The sequence below is a fragment of the Brassica napus genome, chromosome A5 (assembly GCF_020379485.1).
Source record: "Brassica napus cultivar Da-Ae chromosome A5, Da-Ae, whole genome shotgun sequence".
Taxonomy (NCBI): Eukaryota; Viridiplantae; Streptophyta; class Magnoliopsida; order Brassicales; family Brassicaceae; genus Brassica; species Brassica napus.
The window spans coordinates 18,812,430-18,835,810 of record NC_063438.1 but is presented as its reverse complement, the minus strand read 5'-3'; the positions used below and the strand labels follow the sequence as shown (position 1 = coordinate 18,835,810).

The window sequence follows — 23,381 nt, the reverse complement described above, 5'->3', positions numbered from 1 at the left end:
TGCTAAAAAATAAAAAAAATTCACAAATTAGCTAAAAAGTCAAAATAATATTTTTGTATACTATATTTTTTTCTCTTTCTTCTCTACTAGTTACATTTCTTCTTTCTTTTCTTTTTTATTTTTTTATTTTTATGTTAATAAGATTTAGTATTTAGAAGGTTGGATTGGATTAGAATTTGAAGTAAGGTTTATGATTATAATATTTATAGAGTTTCTATTAATTAACTTTACATACTATTTTATATGATGTTTAATTTTATTACTTACGTATATAAATGGAATAGAACATCTATTTGTAGAGAATCTATACTATGTATTCTACATGAAAAGTAAACTTTTTATTTTGTCTTCATCATTGTTTGTCGTCTGCATCGTTGTTCTTCCATCTTCTGTTTAAGAAATAGAACTTCTGTATGTGGTAATTAGTTAAGTATCGTCATTTTATATGCATCATTTAACTTTCAATATTGTAATTTTTATCTTGTTCGATCCATAGATCTTCTTAATCGTCAACGATATTATTTTCTTTCTCTCTCTCACCGGAAACTTGAAAATAAAATGGGTAATACCGGATAAAAATTGTCAACATTGTTATGGATTTAATTATGTCAAAATCAATGTTATATTCTTAATTTTATGAGAATTTGGTTAGTTCGCAAATTCACCCTTTCATTTTTTGTGAAAAAAAAAAGAGAAAAAAAAACTAATACAATGCCATATGTTTTACTGATTAATTTCTGATACAATACTAACCGTAAAATGTATAAACATAATAAAAGAACCAAACTACACAAACAATAAATATGAAAATGCTTATAGGTATTCCGTGTTTAGTAGTATTGAAAAAATCATTCGGAAAAAATCTGAAATGTTCATTTGAATTCAACAAAAATATTGTTTCATTTTAAAGATAGTCAAAGAAGTGAATTTTCAAATTCTGATTTTAAATGGCTAGAAACAAACTCTTTTGACCTCCATGAATTTATCCACATCATGTGTAACGTTTGGAAGTCTCCTTAGTCCAATGATTTTTTAATGGCTAGAAATAAATTCTTTTGACTTCTATTAATGTTTCTACGCTATGAAATCTGAGATTCAAACCCACAAAAATGCAAATTATGCTGATTGTGAAACAAAATGTTACATGAGATCTTCAACATAGTACAAAGTGTATCAAACATGGATCGCATATGGTGGTTTGAAATAGTGTAGTCAAACATGAATTCTCATAAAGTAATAGATCTAATTGTCAGCCATAAAATAAAGTAATAGAATTATCAACTGTAAAATCGTGTATTTGATATTTTTCGTAGTTGTAATAGCATAGTTAAAGGGACGTTTAAAAGAAAAATTTATCCGCGTCTGAATTCTGTTTTTCTTTAAACTAAATTCAAACTTTCGAAATGACAGAATGAGCCATAGAATTTGAAAACCTGATACATTAGCAGATCCAAAAGCCTAACCAAAACTCATGGGCCCATATTATGTAAGGCGTAGTTTACTTCTTTAAGAGCTTTGTTTATTTTCTAGATACAAAGAACGACATTTCATATACCATACTATATGCTTTCTATTTCTATTTATATTTCTTGGTGTTGTTAAGAAAATGAAACAAAAAGCCATTTTCCCGATAAATTTAGGAAATTTTCTGCTTTGGTCGTGGTAACCGAACCGGCGCCGTCTCCGAACTGAGGCTCATTTTAGCCAGACTTTCTTTTAAGATAAGCCCATCTCCTCTGACTGGGTTAGGTTTAACGAAAGACTTGTATCCAAACAACCCTTTAAGATTAGCGTATCTCCCATCTCCCATCCTTTTGCCCGCCATGGATAATCACATAGCCATAGCTTAGCGGCGGCAATGAATCCGCTAAAGCTTAAACCTTTCTCTGTGATTGAAACCATCACTCTCGCGTACATTTAAAAGCTCAGCGATGACGATGAAACCCAGTCGCCAGTTTTGCCCAAGCATTCTCACGAGGACGAAGCTTGTACACTCGTTCCAAAGCTCCTTCTGCTTCCGTTTCTTAAGGTACAACGGTTTTTCGATTCTAACACCGACCCGTAACGCGAGTATCGGCTCTAGTGATCAAACTCAATCGAAAAGGTTTAGCCTTTCTCCTGTAAGCAAGGTAAAGGCTAGTAACGCTGAGTGGTTAGAGAATTGGAACAGAAGTCAGAAACGGAATCAACCTAAGCCTCCGAAGATAGTTGTGAATTACAGAAAAGAAGGTAGATTCACGAGTGGTGATTCCGTTAGTAGAGATGGTGATGGCGTTACAATGGAGAAGATTGTGGAGAAGTTGAGAAAGTACGGATACATGGAAGGTGATGATAGTAAGGAGATTGAGCAAGAGAGAAGGATTGAGAAAGGGTCAGTGGAGGATATATTCTACGTTGAGGAAGGGATGTTACCGGACACGAGAGGTGGGTTCAGTGAGGAGTCGGTTCTTGGAGAAGTTGGGTTTCCTTGGGAGAAGATAAGTGCTGAGAAGAGGAAAGAGTTGGAGTCTGAGTGGACTGCCAAGAAGGAGAGTAGATACTCTCTTGCGGAAATGACTCTTCCGGAGTCGGAGCTGAGGAGGTTGAGGAATCTGACGTTTAGGACGGCGAGCAAGATGAAGATCCGGGGAGCGGGTGTGACTCAGGTGGTGGTGGATGCGGTTCAGGAGAAGTGGAAGAGCGCAGAGATTGTGAGGTTGAAGATTGAAGGAGCAAGCGCGCTTAACATGACGAAGATGCATGAGACATTAGAGGTTTGGCTCTTATGTACTCCCTAGTAAGAGTAGGCTTGTCTCTTGTCTGCGAACCTTTGTCAAATGCTCTCTCTCTGTTGCAGAGAAAGACTGGTGGTTTGGTGATTTGGAGGTCAGGGACTTCCATCTCTTTGTACAGAGGTGTTAGTTATGAGCTTCCAGCAGGAAAATGGAACAAGCAAAAAAGAGAGGAGAAGCCGTCACCTTCTTCCTTACCTGCAACTACTAGTGTGGTGGAAAGTAGAGATGAAGAAGTGCTTCTTCCTCAGCGAGACGAGGAAACAACTAGTGTGGAAAAGAAAGACCAGGAACCAGAAGTAGAATACGAAGATGAAATTGAAGAACTGTTAGATGGTCTTGGTCCTAGGTTCAAGGACTGGACTGGAGATCATCCATTACCTATAGATGCTGATTTGCTTCCAGGCGCCGTTCCTGGTTACGAACCTCCTTTTAGGATACTTCCTTATGGAGTTAGATCATCTCTTGGACCTAAGGAGGCAACAGCTTTGAGAAGACTTGCTAGATTTCTCCCTCCACACTTTGCTTTAGGTAAGTTTCTATATTTTGAGGAGTCTGATAGAATCTTTTCAAGAGTAGGAGTTTCCTTTTGATTTCTAGGTCGAAGTAGGCAGCTCCAAGGCTTGGCGACAGCAATGGTTACGTTATGGGAAAAGAGTATGCTTGCAAAGATTGCCATTAAACGTGGTGTACAACTGACCACTAGTGAGAGAATGGCTGAAGAGCTCAAGGTAATGACAACCATCTCTGCTGATTAACTCGTTATTATGGAAAAATACTTTGTGTATTTAGACTTGTACAAGTAAAGTTATGGCATGTAATCCTTTTCGAGAAGAGTTTGCTGGAAACTGAGGAGAATTAAGAAAAAGTTTGAATTGTCTATTCTATAATATTTCTTCTTGTCTTTTATCTGCATTTGAAGCTGAGCATTTGATAATCATGTTGTTGGTAAGTAACTGCAGAAATTGACAGGAGGGATACTGCTCTCTAGGAACAAAGACTACTTGGTTTTCTACAGAGGGAAGAACTTTTTGTCACGAGAAGTAGCTGAGGCATTGGTGGAGCAAGAGAAGTTTGTAAGGAGTTTACAAGACGAAGAAGAAGAGGCACGTTTAAGAGGATCATCGGCTCTGATTGTCCCAAGTACAGAACCTAGTAATAAACTTGTTTCTGCTGGTACCCTTGGTGAAACTCTTGACGCGACTGGCAAGTGGGGAAAGAATCTGGATGATGGTCATCATGCAGAAGAAGTGAAACACGAGGTTGAGAAACTGAGGCATGAGAATCTTGTCAGGAAGCTGGAAAAGAAACTTGCTTTTGTGAGTTCTCTAAACTTAGCATGTGTTGAAGAGTGGTTCCTTGAACTAATTAGATTGTTTTCTTTCGGTTTTAGGCAGAGAGAAAGCTCTTGAAAGCTGAACGTGGTTTGGCTAAGGTGGAAGAGTGTCTACATCCAGCAGAGCAGAGAGCAGACCTAGAAAGCATAACTGATGAAGAGAGGTTTATGTTCCGCAAGCTCGGTTTGAAGATGAAAGCTTTCTTACTTCTAGGTAAAACTATCAATAACAGATGTTGCATACATTCGAGGACACTTACTTGAAACTACTGCTTCAGGTAGGCGAGGAGTGTTTGATGGCACCGTGGAGAACATGCACCTGCACTGGAAATACCGAGAGCTGGTCAAAATAATCGTGAAGGCTAAAACTTTTGAGGTTGTAAAGAAAGTGGCATTAGCACTTGAAGCCGAGAGTGGCGGTATCTTGGTTTCAATAGACAAGGTCTCTAAAGGATATGCCATCATCGTGTATAGAGGAAAAGACTATAAGCGTCCGCCCATGTTGAGGCCGAAGAACCTTTTGACAAAGAGGAAGGCTTTAGCACGTTCCATTGAACTCCAAAGGCGCGAGGTTCCTTGGCAGAAGATACATTATTTGCCTTCTTATTTGGAACTTCAGCTAATCTTTGTTCTGTTTGCATGTCAACAGGGACTTATAAAACACATTTCGGCAATGCATGCAAGAGCAGAACAGCTGAGAGCGGAACTTGTAATGGCTCTACCCTTTTATCATTCATTGATTGAACAAAAGAATGCAATTCGTTATGTAATGGTAGACTAACACAAGTCTTTGCAACCAATTTATCAGGAACAAATGGAGAAGATAGCAGACAACGGAGATGAAGAGTTATATAATAAGCTTGATGTGGCTTATGCTTCTAGCGATGAGGAGACAGAAGAAACAGACGTACGTATTCTGGTTTTCATCATCATAAGATTGTGTATATTAAGGTCTCACACGGCTTGGTGCTATTCTGGCTTGTAGGAAGAAGAAGAAGAAGAGGATGCATATTCAGAGACATATGGAGAAGGGGAAGAAGCTGATATTCTGGCAGAAGGAGAAGTTTCTGAAATAGACGATGAGGATTGGGATTCAGATGAATCGAAAACAAGATTTGGTGTTGATTTTGTACCATACGCAGAGGATCTTCAAACCAAATCAGAAGATGTACATAGACAAGAAAGTTCGTCTGCAGCATCAAAACATTGAATATCAGCGCTGAAAAACAAAGGGAAATAAAATTGAGAGCTAACTGCTAAATAGATGTGTAAAAGGTTGTCTCGGGTTTGATAACAAGGTTGGGCTATGTCCAATAAGTTCCATAGTCTTAAACCGTTATTACATGATATGCTTTTGACCAAGTTTCATCCGTTTGTTCAGATTTCACTCTTTACTATGCCTGCAACGATAGATATGCTCTTCTCAAGTAGTTGCAAGAAAAAACATTACCCATAAATGAATGCATATAACTAAATTGTTTTGTTTTTTTTTTCTGTGCTGTGCTAAAGAATTCTCCATGGAAACACATCATAATATGAATGACGACAATGATTTCACCTACGAGCAAGTCTCTGCCCAGCTCCAAACATTAAGGCCTTGCCAATAGCACTTGAATGAAGCCCACACGCCAGTGCAACTCCTCCTACAACGATCAACTTCCAATCTACACTGAACTGATCCTTTGGCCTCCTTGCGTTCTCCATGTCTCTCCCTCTCTCTTCTTCATCTACCCTCGATATTTCAGCCACATCCATGTTCAGTTTCGTAGTGATTCTCGCAATTTGCGCGCTCCTTGACAGAGCCGCCCCTGCTTTTCTAGCGGTTTGGTAAGACCTTAACCCGGAGTTTAGCTTTTTGACGGCTCCCCACATGCCATGACGGACTCCCAACTTTGCTACGTCTTTTGGGATTCCCATGTCTTCGCAGTGGACAAGAGAGACTTCGCAAGCTGACATTTGTCCATCCCCTTTTCGAGATTCAACTGCATTTTAAAAGCATTCCGCTTAGACTCAAACGCGACGAAAGGGAAACTTGCAGTTTGTAAAACCAACTTACCCGCTTTGATGATCCAACTTGAGAAATAAATCTCAACTCGCCTCGGTTTATCACGCTTTGGTAGAGCTGGATACGGTACTCCCTACAAATGTATCAGTACCAGATGAGCGTTCTGATGTTCCAAACTAAGGGAGATATATATATATATTTTGATCCATGATATATATTACCTTAGTCACAGCATAATACTTGTTTCCAGATTCCCATATTCTCCGGCCAATGATGTATTCCCGGTCACTACAGAAAAACGGAAACTGGCAGAGGAAAGACATTAGCAACTGGGAAGATATATTAACAACAATAGCAAAGCACAGAAATACCTTTTTAATCCAGTGAACAATAGTTGTTCCTGTCTGAGGATCTTCCTCCAATGTTTTGAAGTAAGCAAGCATAGGATCCCATTTAGGTCGAAACTCGTCGTCCCAGAAGAAATCCCTAACAATGTCTGGAGTTGCGTCCTCAAAAACAGTCCGACTACGATAAACAACAGGCCCTGTCTGAAAAAAAAAATAATATAGCCTTTCAGGGAACTAAAAACATATTTTGTCACAGAACCCTTTTCCCATGAACTGCTTCAAAAACAAGTTTCAGGTACAATGTAATACTTATAAGCTTAATGCATCAGAGAATAATAAATTGACTTGTTCCTTCAGTTGCAACCCCAAGAAACAGAGATAACCTGAGGCTCATGTCGCCAGGCCTGGTAGTTCATATTGGGAGTAGACTTGTCCATCATAGATTGCCACTCCATATTAGCATTTTCAGCTTCAAGCAGATGCAGCAAATGCTCTAGATCCTTCTCTCTCACAATCTCCTGCTCTTTCTCTGTATCTTCTTTATCACTAACTCTGCAAATCCATTACCACAACAAAATAACAAATCAATTATCTGAAAAGCCATGACCATCTAAAATTAACTCTATATTCAAATCTCAAGAGAATATCAAAAGCCTACATAAACTCAAAGAACATATATATAGTGAACAAAAAAAAAAAGAAACTCAAAAGAACATATTGATTTCTTCATGGAGAGTAACCTTGAGATAGCTTCTGTTTCACCACTATCTTCTGGTTTCTTGTCACTCGAACCGAGCCTTGACCAGAAAGTGCGACACAGTGAGAGAGCGGTGAAAGCAAGCCAAACACGGCGAGCTCCGAAACCGGGCGGAACAGTGCATAGAAAACGGAGCTTAGAACGGAGACCTAGATAAACCAAACCGGTCCACCTCGGACGCCAAGACCAGCCAATCAAAAGCCCGATCATGATAGGAGGAACTGAGCATAGCAAGATGTCCACCAATGTCTCTGTAACAGAGCTTCTCCGGAGGAAGTCCGTGAGGTTACGATAAGATGATTCGTCCATCGAAGAACCAATCGACGGGAAAGCAGCGAGCAAAGAGATTCTACCAAGATAATTTTAATTGTTCCGCCTTTTTTATTTTAAATTAATTTAATTTTAGGCTGATTACAGAAAGAGAAATTAATAAATGTGTCGAGAAGACGTTGGCGGGTGATAGAGATTTGTATGTAAGTAGTGATAGGAACAGCACACTGGCGTTGACGTGGCTTTCTCGTTTCGTTTCTGAAATATACAACATGTGTCTCACGCGTCAATATAGGCGCGTGTTCTGCACTTTGGATAAGGATAACTTTTGGTTTAATCCACAGTGGATAGCTTACTCTTAAAAAGGTTGTGTGGTTCACACTTTTTTTTTTTTTTGAAAGTAACAAACAGGTAGACATTTCAAGTATGTTTGAACAAAAGTATTATTTATCACATCTATTAATATGTGGTGCATATATATATATAAGATTTGTTTTCTAGTATATGATACCTTAATATGTGGTGCATATATATATAAGATTTGTTTTCTAGTATATGATACCTTAAATAGTGGATAAGTTTCCCGTAGAGAAGAAGAAAAATGAGTAAACAAATGTTTCTTTTTGAAAAAACAAAAACAGTTTTACCTCACAAAAAGTTTGACGGGCATATTTTGAAGTTGAAACAACAATAAATGAGAGGGTGAGAAATTAGAAGATGAGAAAGTGAGGATCACGTGAACATGAGGTTATTCAGAATCGCAACACGTGGAGATATAATTTGGACAATGACTGTAACCGATTTGCTGCAACATGTTTTTGTCAGTGTTAGATCTTATAGATTCGTCAGTGCCTCACTCAGCCTGCCACCATCCGCTGCGCCACATATCATTCACGAATCTCTTTTACTTAGGCCCATTAATCAGACCTAGTCCATTATGAAACCTCGATTGTGCAAGAAAAAGTTACGACCCAACTACCCCCATTACAACTCGGGTCAATCCTCTGAAAGACAAAAGAGCACTTCTCTTTATTTGGCCATGCACTCAAATCTGTTTTTTTCACTTTCAATGTCTTTTAAGACTTATTCTTGGGTTCACCCCTAGGTGAACCTATAGGTTCACCAACCAATAGTATTGTGTCATTTTAGATTCAGTATCTTTTAAAAAAGGAAACAAAATATTATCGAATTATATTATATTTTTAAAATAAAAATTGTATTAATCACAAAAAGAAGATTTTTTAATCGCAAAAAAAAATGAATTTGTTTTTCAAAAGTATTTTTAACGCTGCCAACAAATATTAAACCCTAAACCCTAAACTTTTAGGTAAACCCCAAACTCTTGAATAAATCATAAATCTTAAAGTTTAAGATTTGATCCAAGAGTTTTCGATTTATCCAAAGGTTTAAGATTTACCCAAGGGTTTAGGGTTTACCCAAGGGTTTAGGGTTTAGGATTAGGATTTAGGGTTTAGTGTTTTGTTGATTGTGTTAAAAATATTTTTTTTAAATTCAAGAATTTAAAATTTATCAAAGGGTTTAGGGTTTACCAAAGGGTTTAGGGTTTAGATTTAGAGTTTAGTGTTTTGTTTATGGTATTAATTTTTTTTTTAAAACCTTTTTTTTGCAACTACTATTATTTTTATTTATTTATATTTTTTTAATTTTAAAAACGTAATATAATTTGACAATATTTTGTTTCCTTTTTGAAAAGATATCGGATTTGAAATAACTAAATCTTATTGGTTGGTGAACCTATAGGTTCACCCTAGGGGGTGAACCCAAGAATAACTCGTCTTTTAATCTTATTTTCCAGAGTTGCAAGCTAATGAGTTATGGATTAGGATAACTCCTACTAATTCCTATTTAGACTAAGATAATGATGTAACTTGTCCTCATTCTTATCTCGTTAGGACCTTTTGCTTTGTATAAATATAGGCGATTGCTAAAAGAATCAATAACACAAACTATTCTTTTACATTCTAAATTATTTCACAAGCATTTCTTTTTAATGAATTTTAAATAACCTGATATATAAAGTTGCAAGTTGCAACATGTTGATAAGATACTTAAACAACAAAACAATGATTAATAAGGAATAACAACCAGTTCATTTCATCCACCAACTTCCCACCAATAATGAGAGCTTTGATCAAACAACTTACCTTATATATAATAAAATTATTGAAATACTATGGGTTTTCGATAAGTTAACTTAACAGGAAGCGTCTACAAGCTCAACAGGAAAGATTCATGCTTTTATGTGTACACACATTCATAATTAAACACAACATAAATAACATTAAGTTACACACATTTACATTTCAAATCATAAGTTAAAATAATTTAAAAAGCACAAACCATCCCACACATTCTCACAACAGAAACAACACCACTCTCAGTTCCTTGTTACCAAAAGACTGTTTAGCAAGCAAAAGCAGTCTCCGGTTCCGGTTTCAAATTTCGGTTCACTTCCTCTGCAGCAAACTGGTTTATCTGGTCAGATTTCTGTGTGGTTGCATCATCACTGTCTTCTTTAGCGATCACTATTAAAGTCTTTCGAGTTTCATGGCGCCTCGAAACTCCTTTGGATCTGTTCCCTTCTTTTGTGTTTCTACGCCCTAGTTTTGGCGACTTTGCTCGAGTTGGAGGAGGCTGTAACAATCATAATGAGTATTATTAGTTAACAACTCAAAAAGGGTTTTAAAAGTTTAATGGTAACGTCTATTTTTTTCTGAATGTTGTAGACAACCTTGTGTGTTACCTTCTTAAGTTCAACCTTTGGAGGAGGCCCTTCATGGTAGAAGTTAGGCATTGGGTTTGCTTTGAACATCAAACTCTTTCTTAATTGCCTCAATGCTGCATCGTTCTCTTCCTTGTTCCTTGCTTCGCTCTGCGTTTTCTCTGCCTCCATGGCTTGGTGTTTCTCTTCTAGTTTTGTATAGAACTAAAGAACACCAATCAACTTTTAAAGCCAGTGCAAAATGTATTATAAGAAAACAGAAAAATGGAATATTATGTCTACCTCCTTCCTCTTCTCTGCACGCTCGGTGGATCGAAACGAAGGAGCTGCAGTGACAATGGTTCTTGATTTAGCAGACTTTGCAGCTGACGTGGCACTTTCAACAATAATCAAATGTTCAGTATAGAAACGCTTTAGGCAATAGTAAGTTAACAAGAAACTAATCTTGATGAGAAAAAAAAACATACTAAGAAGCAACAGAGCAAGAATCTTCTTCCTCATCAGAGAGCTTCTTGTTCTTTGGCTGCAATGGTTTCCTTGGTACCTACAGTCGCAATAAGTCCATAGTCATTATGGCTAAGCTAGAAAAGAAACTGTGAATTCAAGAGAGTATATATAGGCTTATAATAACATAAAATCCTGACCTTTATAACCTGCTTTTGTATTTTACTGTACATATCTGCTACTTCATGAGACTCACGGGTAGCAGATGAAGCACGCTTTGCAGTAGCTAAAGCAAATGGCTGTGGAACAGTGTTCCTTATTTTATTACTCCCACGACCTGGTTTAGAAACATGTTTTGCATGCAAAACAGACTTGTTTACCGACTTAGCGTCTTTTCTCAAGGTAGCCATCTCCATATTGCCATCTTCCAAAGGCTTAGCAACTGGAATCTCATTAGTACACTCCTTAACATCGTATTCTTTTACTTCTATGCTCTCTTCTGTAGATAGAAGCTCTGTATTTCCATTGGCTTCATCGCTTGGTACTGAATCTAAGGGAGGCAGTACAGAAACATTTTCTTGGATTGGGTTACAAGAATCACCATTAGCATAGACCACCACACCATCTGGCTCCTTGTCCATACAGATATCTGTCACAAGACCAAAAAGATAAAGTATCTAATATGGTTCAATATAGCTCCTTAAAATCACAGACAAAATACAACTCAATTTTGGTTATATAGTATAATAACTAAAGTATGCTTAGCTACAAATGATGACCAAGAATTCAACTAACCATCTAAATTATTCTCTTAAAAAGCATTAGGCTAACCAAACGTGGGACCTCAAAGACGAATACAGCTTTTGTTTTGAAGGAAAACAATATAGTATTCTAAAGCATAATCAAGCATACAAATATAATAACAATAATCAATGAACTTTCAATTTCTCTAAAAGATAAATTGAACTGTACACACGGGCACGGCCAAACTCCTTTTCATAGTCAAGAAAAGATCAACGAAGAGAAGATGCTTTGTTCATCATGGCTTGGACCAAACATAAACTTTGGGACTTTCATTGTCAATATTTTCAAACTAAGTTTTAATTAAGCAAAACATTAAACATGAAAACCAAATATAACAATAAGAAAGTCAAATATTAGTTGTTAAACAAGCCGATGATTCCTGCATTTAAATAAAAATGAACATGCAGCTAAGAACCTCAAGTTGCCTTCATTTCAGAGCGATTTTTCCAAAAAAAAATCTTGAAAATGTCAAGAATCAAAAAAATATATCTCAGATGAGGAAGTGACCTCTATGAAACTATGATCATCAATCTCAATCAACAAATAAGGAAGACATAGATGAAATCGAAGTAAAAGATTGTATTGCTCACCCATTGTTCTCGTGACAGGCGAGAGAATCTTGTAACTGCTCTTTTATCTCTCTTGTGTGTGTTTGTTTGTGACTTCTGAGAATGATGAATACTATGCAATTTATGTTGTTGGTGTGCATTTTATACCACTTCCTTTCCCGTCGGTGCTAACGCCGTTACTTGACACCGTCTTTTAGTGCTCCACTATTAACATTTGTTTTTTAAACATAAAAAAGCTTGGGGTTTACTAGATATTAATTTTAATAGACTACCTCACAAATAATTTGAAGGAAAAGGAAAGTGTTTTTATTTATCTTAAGTAATGTTGGTTGGTAAATAAAACACAAATATTCGTGTTGATGGTTTGCATCTTTGGATGATTGTTGAACTATTTTCATTACCAAACTCCAACAATACAGAATATTGAATTTGTTGTGAAATGACTAATATGGAATCAATTTATAAGCCACACACTATAGAACACACAGAAGCTAATAAATTATATTATAGTATTTATATATTGTGTATTTATGTTTTTATCATTTATTTACAAAAGAATGTTTTTATAAAGAAAATATCATATTATTAATATACATAAATTCAAACAAAATTATATTACTTCTAAAATATTTTTATGATAAATATACATCCATAAATTGATATTAGTTAATCTATACTATTATTTGCGAAGTAAATTTTTGTAATTGAGCTCTCACATTAAAAGTTAGAGCGGTTAATATCTATAATACCTTTAATGAATTTTATATATAATTAATTATATAATCAAAAACGAATTTTTATTAATAATATTAACTTTTTAAAAATAAGATAATTCGTATATATTGTGTTGTTATCTTAAAACATATTTTTCAATTATAAAATATAGAACAATTATAATAAATTCAGTGGTTAAAGTTAATGTTATCTTTAATAAATTTTAATTAACTATACAATTGTTTGCGAAGCAAATTTTTGGAATCGAGCTCTCATGTTAAAAGTTAGAGCGGTTAATATCTATAATACCTTAATGAATTTTATATATAATTAATTATATAATCAAAAACAAATTTTTATTAATAATATTAACTTTTTTAAAAATAATATAATTCTTATATATTGTGTTGTTATCTTAAAACATATTTTTCAATTATAAAATTTAAAAATAAAATATAAAACAATTATAATAAATTCAGTGGTTAAAGTCAATGTTATCTTTAATAAATTTTAATTAAACATATATATTTAATTAGATTTTTGTCATATATATATATATATTTGATTTAATTTTTTTAAAAACATAAATAATAATTTATTATGCTGATTTTTGAATTAATAAAAAATAAACTAATAAATATTTGTAAAACGATTAAGCCCGCATATGCGGGCAAGACACCTAGTTTAACATATTACTCCAGTTACTTTTTTCGTAAACAGAGTTTTTAAGATGAACCTAGAGTCAGTAGACAACATAAATCCATTTACATTTTGAGAAGTAAAAATGTGTATCTGTAAATACTGATTCATAATTTATAAGTACACCAACATTCCGCGTAACAAAATCACTAAGCTACAACGATTTGGTTTCTAATCGTAATTTAGTTCAGAATAACTTTCAGGGAGTGTGGGGCAAGTATTTTCAGCAATTATGCAACCTTCTTCTTATATATGTGAACAGCTTTGAAATAACCAGACAATCATTACGATAGCACAAAGGGACAAGAAAGCAAACTATTATTTCCAACCTCCATTTTTGAGTTTGGCTACAAACATCTATAGTATTTTGGTGCAAGTAGTCAAAGTACACCTGTTATATTTTGTTTATTCACAAATCTTTGTTTTATACAAACACATCACTATTCGTATATATTTACTAAGAATTGTCTTCTTAAATATATGAATTGATGATAAACTTTTTACAAACATACCAAAAAAAAAAAAACAGAATTACAACATTGTTCAACAAGAATCATTTAAGCAGTTATGAAAATAAAAAGCATTTCCACACGAATAATTTTATGTTTCAAAACGTGCTTTTGGACTTGGCAAGGAATCAATCCATAAATTAAAATATAAATAAAGTGATTATAGAAAAGACATAACATCTTTATTGGCATTGCATCCAATCTTATTATTTGCTCTTTGATTTTGATTATCCCACACCTAAACCCTTGTTGAAAAACCCTTCCCACCACCCTTGTTTATTAATTTAATTCTAAGATAAGCATCTCATTATGTATATATTCCTCATAAGCCCTCGTGTATGCAGTGGTCAAACTCAATCTTCAAGGGTATTATAGGAAAATTAATTAGAAGACGTGGGATGATTGAGCTGTGTGTGATAAGAGGTATGCGCTGAGTGGAGTAAAAGAAAGACTATCCAACAAATAAGTGGGTCGGTCCCATTTGTCTATAGCCAAACCATAATAATAATTCCAAAAGAAGGTTACAGAAAAAAACAATAATAATTACAGAAACTATTATATTTTAGTTTGGAAAATGTATATGGACATCCCTGTTAGCCTGCTAATTTAAATATAATTAATTTCACGGTTTGATCATAGTTCTTTGCATTGACATGTTGTTATTGATTGGGAATTTTCTATTAGAATTTCCAAACCACAAATGAAACATAAATATTCGGCAAACTGCATATATCTTTTAAATCTGTTTCACGGTACAAAGACAAATTTGTTAGGAGCACTGGAAACGAAAATGTTTTTTTTTTGCTAAAAGAAACGAGAATGTCAAGTTAAAGGTTGTATATGTAGTAAATCAGTTACTATTGTGATAATTAAGGTTCAAAAAATATTAGAATCAAAATCAATGTAAACATACTAATGATAATGTACATGCTACAACACAGTTAACAGTTACAAGATATTCAAATCCTTGGAATTTTATTGAGAGCGTACAATATTTCCAGGATCTATCTTTTGCCTATGATGCTATTGAACATAAACACTGTGTTGACACATGCAATCATTCAAATCTGCAGCAACGATTGTTTCCTCCATCGACAGAACTATCCGTAACCAGATTCAAGCTACTCGAGACTCAAACCCCACCCGTTCCTCCCGCATGATGAAATTCTAGCTATTTTCATTACCGTCTCTAGCGGCTCCGTAATCATCTTCATCACCGACTAGATCTCTCGTCTTCTTCCGTAGATCACTCCACTTACATGTCTTCTGACTGGTTCTCTGATTCAAGCTACACTTTGGTCTCCCAATTTTATCAACTGGGCTTATTCTATTGGCCCGAATCTCTATTTTACAGTTTTTGGTTTATTTTAATGGGTTAGACTCTATTATGTGGATTTCTGAAATTATGTGCACCGATTAGACAAACACTAAGATCTGACAAGACTTGTATTTTTTCTTTTCATTTTCCTGCTTTTAAATTGAAAATCTTTAGCCAAATTTTTCTTAAAAGGTTTTCTTACTTAGTTCATTTTTTTAGTTATTACTACAACAAAGATGCAGAAAATAAATAAATGACATAATAAAGAAAAATAAAGTTCAATATCTTTCTCAAATGGGCTAGAAACCGAAGAAAATACGAAAATAGCCAACTCACAAAAAATCAATGTTTTTAAAACCGGAACGGATACCGACTCGGTAAAGCTACTGGTAAGTGGTCGGACGGTTCAACCGGGTTTTCTATTTAAAAATAAATAAATCAAAATAATCATATATTTACACTATGTAGACCTAAAATATAGTTTTACATATAATATGTTCTATGTTCACTTTTATTAATTAGATAATAAATAATAATCATAAGTTTAGTTATATATACAAGTGAATACTATATCAACTAAAATTGATTAAAAAAATGAATGACCATTTAAATTACATATTTATTTATTTTTACAACTAAAAGTCTTAAATTTTATGAATATAGAAAAATGAGAATAAAATATGAGAGTCAAAAATAGATTTTTTAAAAACATATCTTAAAAAAAAAGAATCAATTAGAAAACTAATTAAATAGTAAAAACTAAACATTAATTATGAAATATTATATTTTAATAACAATTGAAATTACATTAATTATATGTTGATTTCTATTGAACCGGGTTTCAAAGTTGAACCGGGTCACCGGTTTTACTGGTTTTTAGCCGGTTTTACCGGTTTTTCTCAAATCCGGATTTTAAACCAAACCGGACTCGGCTTCTTTAACGAGTCACGGTCAGACCGGTTCGACCGGCCGGTCCGGTCCGGTTTTCAAAACTTTGCAAAAAATCTAATGTCAAAAAATACCAAAAATCCTAGCTGTCTTTCGAGAGTAAATGCCGTATCTTCAATGTACCTATAATTACACTATCTTCAAAAAATACCAATATCTTTTATTAATCAAAACATAATATCTTCAATGTCGTATCTTTAATGTACCTAATAAATACAGAAACTGTAACCATAATTACACTAACTATAAGAATAGATTTGATTCCACCCAATTGATCTATTACTTTGGTAATTGATTTGCTTGCAGAAGAGGAAACAATAAATTTAAAATTTGTAAGAATATAAAGATATAGAGATTCCAACCAATTGCCTATATTTGCGTATGATTTTCGCATAATAAGCTTCAAATTGAACATTGAAAAAGATAGAGAGATTTTTTTTAATCTTTTACCGACACAGAACTTAAACAAAACGAAGACTTAAAGGTACTTTTTTTTTGTTACACTTCCCGGAAAAAAAACGGTTATAACATGTGCTTTCATAATACGGCTTTTAACATATTAATGTTATGGACATTTAATAATTATCTTGACAAAAAACAAAGACTATAAATAATTTATTATTAATAAAATTATGAAATTATTTACAATTTGATGACTAATTCATCGCCCTTTTTATATGTTAGTTTTTCATAGAAATTTAAAAATCATTGTATTTCCTTTAAACATGTATAACTGATTTATAATCTTTTATGCCATACTAAGTCATAATATAATATTTCTTTATATTTTACATTAATAACCATTGTTTTTTATATATGGTCTACAATTCTCTAATTACGTCTATTTATTCAATTTTTTATATGATATTGAATATTTGTCGTAAATAAATGGTTAAAAATGCCAAAAAATATTTAGTTGGTGAATATAATACATCAAATATTACAAATTTATCATTTAATTAAATAAATAACCAAAAACTGAAAATTTATACCTGTGCTGGCGCGCATATCAGGGTCTAGTATTGTTTAAAGACGATATCATTTATAAAACTGCTATAATAGAGAGGGGACTTATTATAGCTGAGGTAGACATATCAATTTCAATAACGCTAACAATGATATATAATAGTTTTTTTCTATGCTAAGAAATACCATTTTTTATGATTCTCATTTGAAGCTGTGCAATATTCTTGACCACAAGATTGTCGAGGTAAAATTTTAACCTATGATGTTGCTCGGTAGAAAGTGTAATTATTGTTTCCTGCAAAATACCATCATTGCACTTGTTTACTATCTCATCTCCTTTTTTGTTAGATTATCCCAAACTCAGAGTATATAAAAGATGTGAGTATGACAAACTTACAAGCTGAAGAGGTCCATGAAGTTGAGAGTTCAACTGATATCGTTGTTCCAGTTTGTCACATTGAATCATCTACCGCTGAACTTGGTGATGCATTGGTAAGTATTATACGTCTGGAACTTTGGTGATGAGGTAACAATTAGCTAAATGTTTTGAATTCGCAGGGTTGGAAGGCTTTTGGTGATCTCTTCCTCTTTGTGTTGCACAAAGGTGATACTCTTCAAGAGATCAAGATATGTATCCAACAAGAGCTTCACGTTGGAAATGAAGAATTTACCAAGGTTTATATATATATATATAAGTGAAATGTTTATAATTGTGAAGGATATGTACTTGTATTTTAGGCGATCCTCACACGCAAGAATGTTGATTTTAGGTTGTGTTCAGTGCTTTTTTTTAATTATATATATATTATTAAAACATATTATATAATCAAAAAAATTAAGTTTAAAATTTTCTTGTTACACTTGTGAAGTTGTTAACTATCTCAATATTTGCAGATTATCCCAAACTCAAAAGCCATGTATGATGTGACTACGACTAATTTATGAGATGAGGAGGTAATGTTTTGTTAATTATATTGAATATTTTCTTGCTTTATCCATAAATTAAAATTGTTGACAAGTTTCTTTGAAAATCATAGTACCATGAAAAAGAGTGGAATATCAATTCAAATGATATCATAGTTTCATCATTGTCACTTTGAATCATCTACCAATAATGGTGGTGACGCGGTAAGTATCTATATGTTTAAAAACATTAGTGGTGAAGTGGTAAATATCTAAATATAATTATGAACATGTATAGATAAGTAACAATTTGTATTCTTGTGTAGGTTCTGAAAGATTTTGGCGATCTATTTCTCTTTTTGTTGCACAAAGGTGATTCTCTACAAAAGATCAAGACTCGTATCCAACAAACGCTTCATGTTAAATACTTTATTAGTAACAAATCTTTTATTTGTTTCAGTTATTGTTATATCAGCTGAACTAGACCTAAAGTTGTATGAATTTATTCTTACTGTAAAAATAAATTCTTGACCAACAAGATTTTCACTCAAAATTGTCTGAAATATTTTCTTTAGAATAACTTAAAATATGCTCAACTAATTCGGTTGGTGATTTATTTAGACTCTTTGAAATATATTTTTTTAAATAATAAAAGGACACTGTATATGAACCATTATCAGCAATCAACTCTACTCGATATCTAATAAATAAAGAAATTATATTAATAATTAAATTATATATATCCTACTATATAAAAGAGACTAAATTCAAAACTTTTGGGACTATCCACCTCAGCCAAAATATTCTCATCCAAAAAATTAGACATAGACGTCATTTAAAAGATAATTAACTAACATACGACTTTTGATATTTCTAGAAATTTCAAATTTGTAACTGATAATTTATTAATAGAATCATATATCTATATTGAATTATGTTCTATTTTTAATCATTAGACTTCAAGGGAAAATAAATTATTAATTTATAATATATATAGTTTATAACTTTATATTGCAGTTATAAATAAAAAGAAAATAACCGTGGAGGGTGAAGAAGCTCATGTAAAATTATGTAATTAAAATGGTAAAATAGTGAGTATGATGAGGTGAATCTAAGAAAATTTGTTGTACAAATTATGGTGCTTTCTTCGTCCACTATAATGATTTAAAATAAAATATATATTCACATAAATAAGTCAATATTTGTTGTTTTTTTTTTGTAAGATGTTAAGATTATCATTTTCTGAAAGGTTACACTGTTGTTTTTAAACAACTTATTACAGCAAGGAAACAAAAACAACCAACAACAACTCAAGGTAAAAAAAAAAACCTTAAAAAGGTTTTATACAAGAAAGATAAAAAGAAGTAGAGAAGAGGAGAAAGAAGAACTTGCCGAGGAAGAGAGGAGACGGTCACGCATCATATGGTCGAAAGAGGCAAGGATGACTGATGAAGGTGAAGAGACAGCTGTGAACACACGAGCATTACGCTCTTTCCACAACAGGTAGATGGCTGACTGAAAGTTGATCTTTATGACTGGAGTAGCATGCGCATCTGCGTTGACGCGAGGTTGATTGATCCAGGCTGCAACAGAGTGTAGATCAGGCGGAGGAGAAATCCAAACTTCAGCAGCAAAAGGCTTCCATATCAAGCGAGAGAAATAGCACTCAAAGAAGAGATGATGGTGAGTCTCTATTTCCAGATTACAAATGACGCACGTTCCTGAGACATTTAACCCCAATGCCTCAAGCGATCCTTGGTTGGCAGTATTCTCTGCAAAGCCAGCCATGATATAAACACATTACGTGGAATATGTTCCTTGAACCAAATAGTCTTGTGCCAATATTTGTTGTTGATAGTGTTTATATTCTTTTCTGACATTAGTATCCATATTTTTTAGTAAACTGATCCAAAGAGACTTATTTGTGGAGCTAACCAAACGAGGATTATAGTGTTTACTTTGGAAAAAGTAATAGGTTGAATGATAGATGGTGTGCGTGCTTTTTCACATGCAAATCTGCACATATATTAAAATTGTAAGATTTGAATCATAGAGAAAATATAGTGTATATGACTGAAGTTGGTCCATTCCGAAACTAAAGATGGCTAAAATTCTTCTTTGTCAAAATGCATAGATGTGAATCTTATATGAATAGAGTTCTCCATTGATTATAGCAGTGTAATAAACTCCGTGTGCAAAGGAGAAAAAATGTTATATAAGTGAAAACAAAAATTATGATTTTTTTTCTTGTGCCTATAGGCTCTTCGCAATTTGAAGAAGAAATAACATATTGTGTGAAAATCTTTAGCTCGGTCAAATTTTATCCAGTTGTTTATAAAATTGTTGTCATCTGATTCATGTAATTTTTCAGTGTTGATTTAAAAGCTCAAAACATTCATCTATACTAACTTTTTGATATTTTTTCTGTGATTTGAATTTAAAAAGAGATACAACTTTCGATAAGTTATGTAAACTCAGAACAAGTATTTAGCTTTAGAAAGCATTTACATGTTTCAAACTTATAATATGTACATATATAATGTTTAAAATTATGCATATAAAACCTGTGTAAAATGTGTCTGAATATGTTTCTCTTTTTTAATGTGTTAATCGTACTATATATAACATTATTTTAAAATTTTAAGAAGTTTATCACATACAAAATACCATCAATAAAAAATATAATTCTCCATCTACAACAAGAAAAATGAAAAATTATAAACATATAAATTTAAATTAAGAAAAACTAATATTGGAAAAACAAGAAGTTAATATAAAAGAAAAAAACCGACAAATAATATTATAAATAAAATAAATTTATATGACACAATCCCGCGGAAAAAATCTCTAGTATTATTAGAACTTAATGTTTTGATTATATAATATGTAGTTCCAACCACTTCTTCAACAAATTTCAATTATCATTTTTAATTACATTTAATGTTTTTCCCATTAAGAAGCAATATTAGAATTACTACTGTAGTCCTTTTAGACAATTAATATTTTATGTTGGCCAAAACAATATCATTTATTTTATATATTTATTTACTTCTGGTTCTTGAGAATATTGTCTTGAATTTTCTAGAAATTTAATATAAAACATCAACAATTATTATTAATTTAACATTATAATTAAATAAAAAATAAGAATGTCGATAAATATTGATTTACCTTTTTGAAATCATTCATGACATTTACTGGTCTTCAATTGTTAATTTTAAAGCCGATGTGGTATTGAGATATAAATTTTTTGGAATGTATTCGGTTTCTCAAATATATACTAATTCTTACAATTTTATTTCGATTGAAACATTAGTATAGTTTGCAGAAAGTACTTGGGTATAATTTTGGATAAACAATTATTATTATAATAATTTCAATTATACGATTGTTTCAAGCAAAATATCTTCATATTAATCCATATTAGGTAACTTGTTCACCCAAATATTTAGTGGTAATTCAATCTTAATATTTTTTAAAATTAAAAATTAAATTTGGCAATGCATTTGTGACTCTAAAAAGTAAAGACTATACTTACTTTTCAGTGATCACCTATAATTTCAAAAGCAAATCAGAATTCATAAACTTGATAATATAATTCAAGAGATGTGACTAAAGATATTGAGGAAGAGAGATATAGTAAGAGCTTTTAATGAAAGAGATTTAGAAGATTGATATAACGATAATAGACGATTTGGTAAACAATACCATCCAATATATATTAAAAGAGAAGCATTGTAATAAATGCATTCACACTATAATAGATATGTGGCAGTCTCACAATAAGTTGATAATAAGTATGTTAATGCGTTTACATTATATTCATAAATGTGTTTACACTATGTACTTTGCGATTATTTAATATAAAACTCATCCACATGGTTCCAATAAAACTCTGGATTTTTCGGTTCTAATAAATAGATAACAAATCAAAAGTCAAACTATATATATATTATTTTTATTGTTTACGGATAAAGTTGAGGAAAGTATTCAAAAATTTTGATTCGATTCGTTATTAAAAAAAATCTGGATATCCGTAACTCTACGAAACAAATCAAATACTAAAATACAATATCCAAAAAGAAGCAAATCACAAATACATATATGTAAAAAACTATATATATATATGTTATATATTATACTTTATATCAGTTTTACAATATTTTTATGAATTAAATTTATTATATTAGTTACTAGAATTTAAAAAGTTAAATAATGTTTTATTTTTGTAATAAAAATGTTATTATTAAATTTTCAATTATTTTAAAAAATTTATTGTATTTACGGATCAAATCGTATATTCAATAAAATTCTAAAACATTTCGGATATCCAAGTCACTGAATATCTAGGTGGCTAATGATCGAATTGACACGAATGCTTCCAAATACTCAGATATTTGATCTGTGTCCACCTCTATTTATGGATACAATTTTTTTTTCTTTATATGAAAAAAATTACTACTGTCAATGCCTTTTTATTTTAAATTAATTTTAATTTTATTTTTCATGTATTATTTTGAACAAAAAAATGTCATTTAATATTAATGAACAATATCTTTATATATTTGTCAACTATTTTTATATGCTTTTTACATACACATACATGTGCACCTTCATGTGAGCACTTTGTAACTAAGTATTCACCACAACTAAAGTATCTAATTTTATTTTAAAGTTGAAATATTTTTTCTTGATGCGTCTTTCACTATCGACCAAATTGTAGTGAAATGATTTATTTTAATAATTTTTTTAAACAATTATCTGTTTAGAAACTATAATATGAAACTACTGAAAAAATAATAATATTAACTTTTGGTTTTTACCGGAAAAACCAAAAAATCAAACATTTTAACTGAATAGACTAAAATGAATATTAATTTAAAATAATAATTATATTTTAGAAGATTAAAAACCAAAAAAAAATCTTAAAACCGAACAAATATCCAGATTAAGCAAATTTAATGTTTTTTTATTAAAAATAACAAAACTAATCATTACATTCCGCGCCGTTCGCGGATTATCACCTGGAATATCATATTACATTCGCTAAAGGGCTCTTGGCTACTGTTTTGAAGCTAAAGGGCCGCGTAGGTGTATGCTACTAAGCCTACTATGCTAGTTTTAACAACGCATTTCATACTCTTGCGTTAATAACGAGACGCGTTCACATATGTGTTAGTGAGTGTTAGGTTCCTTCACAATATACATCCATCCACATATACATTTGCTAGAACTACCAGAGAATCATTGACCAAATGAAGACTGAAAGACGACCAAA

At 32.3% G+C, this 23,381-nt stretch overlaps 2 protein-coding genes, 1 long non-coding RNA gene and 1 pseudogene across 4 annotated transcripts; 2 read left to right on the top strand and 2 right to left on the bottom strand.

The window, feature by feature from the left end:
* Positions 1-1,612: 1,612 nt before the first annotated feature.
* On the top strand, positions 1,613-5,487 carry LOC106451789 (annotated as a pseudogene).
* Positions 5,488-5,535: 48 nt separating this feature from the next.
* On the bottom strand, positions 5,536-7,648 carry LOC106451790. The gene is made up of 6 exons (XM_013893766.3): positions 7,200-7,648; positions 6,843-7,011; positions 6,484-6,660; positions 6,334-6,417; positions 6,164-6,245; positions 5,536-6,089 (listed from the first exon to the last, which is right to left on the bottom strand). Exons 1-6 carry the CDS (start codon positions 7,523-7,525, stop codon positions 5,662-5,664), a joined length of 1,266 nt encoding a protein of 421 aa, XP_013749220.1. The 5' UTR covers positions 7,526-7,648; the 3' UTR covers positions 5,536-5,661.
* A 2,068-nt stretch (positions 7,649-9,716) lies between these two features.
* LOC106451791 (protein WVD2-like 3) lies at positions 9,717-12,222 on the bottom strand. 2 transcript variants are annotated; one of them, XM_013893767.3, is made up of 6 exons: positions 12,068-12,222; positions 10,874-11,322; positions 10,697-10,773; positions 10,512-10,605; positions 10,239-10,433; positions 9,717-10,141 (listed from the first exon to the last, which is right to left on the bottom strand). In XM_013893767.3, the coding sequence occupies exons 1-6, from the start codon at positions 12,069-12,071 to the stop codon at positions 9,911-9,913; spliced, it is 1,050 nt and encodes a 349-aa protein (XP_013749221.1). In that variant the 5' UTR covers positions 12,072-12,222; the 3' UTR covers positions 9,717-9,910. The 2 variants fall into 2 exon arrangements, with proteins under 2 accessions (XP_013749221.1, XP_013749222.1); XM_013893768.3 differs by having other exon boundaries at positions 10,251-10,433.
* Positions 12,223-17,335: 5,113 nt separating this feature from the next.
* On the top strand, positions 17,336-18,021 carry LOC125608758. The gene is made up of 2 exons (XR_007339412.1): positions 17,336-17,692; positions 17,759-18,021. It is a non-coding gene; the product is annotated as an uncharacterized LOC125608758 (long non-coding RNA).
* Positions 18,022-23,381: the final 5,360 nt, after the last annotated feature.

Excerpts from the sequence above, each read along its gene's own strand:
- LOC106451790 (XM_013893766.3), bottom strand. The coding sequence starts at position 7,525 with ATGGACGAATCATCTTATCGTAACCTCACGGACTTCCTCCGGAGAAGC. Across the intron at positions 6,661-6,842 it reads CCTGGCGACATGAGCCTCAG|ACAGGGCCTGTTGTTTATCG; the intron begins GTTATCTCTGTT and ends TTTTTTTTTCAG. Across the intron at positions 6,418-6,483 it reads TTGTTCACTGGATTAAAAAG|TTTCCGTTTTTCTGTAGTGA; the intron begins GTATTTCTGTGC and ends TTCCTCTGCCAG.
- LOC106451791 (XM_013893767.3), bottom strand. Across the intron at positions 10,774-10,873 it reads TACAAAAGCAGGTTATAAAG|GTACCAAGGAAACCATTGCA; the intron begins GTCAGGATTTTA and ends TTGCGACTGTAG. Across the intron at positions 10,606-10,696 it reads TCTTGCTCTGTTGCTTCTTA|TGCCACGTCAGCTGCAAAGT; the intron begins GTATGTTTTTTT and ends TATTGTTGAAAG.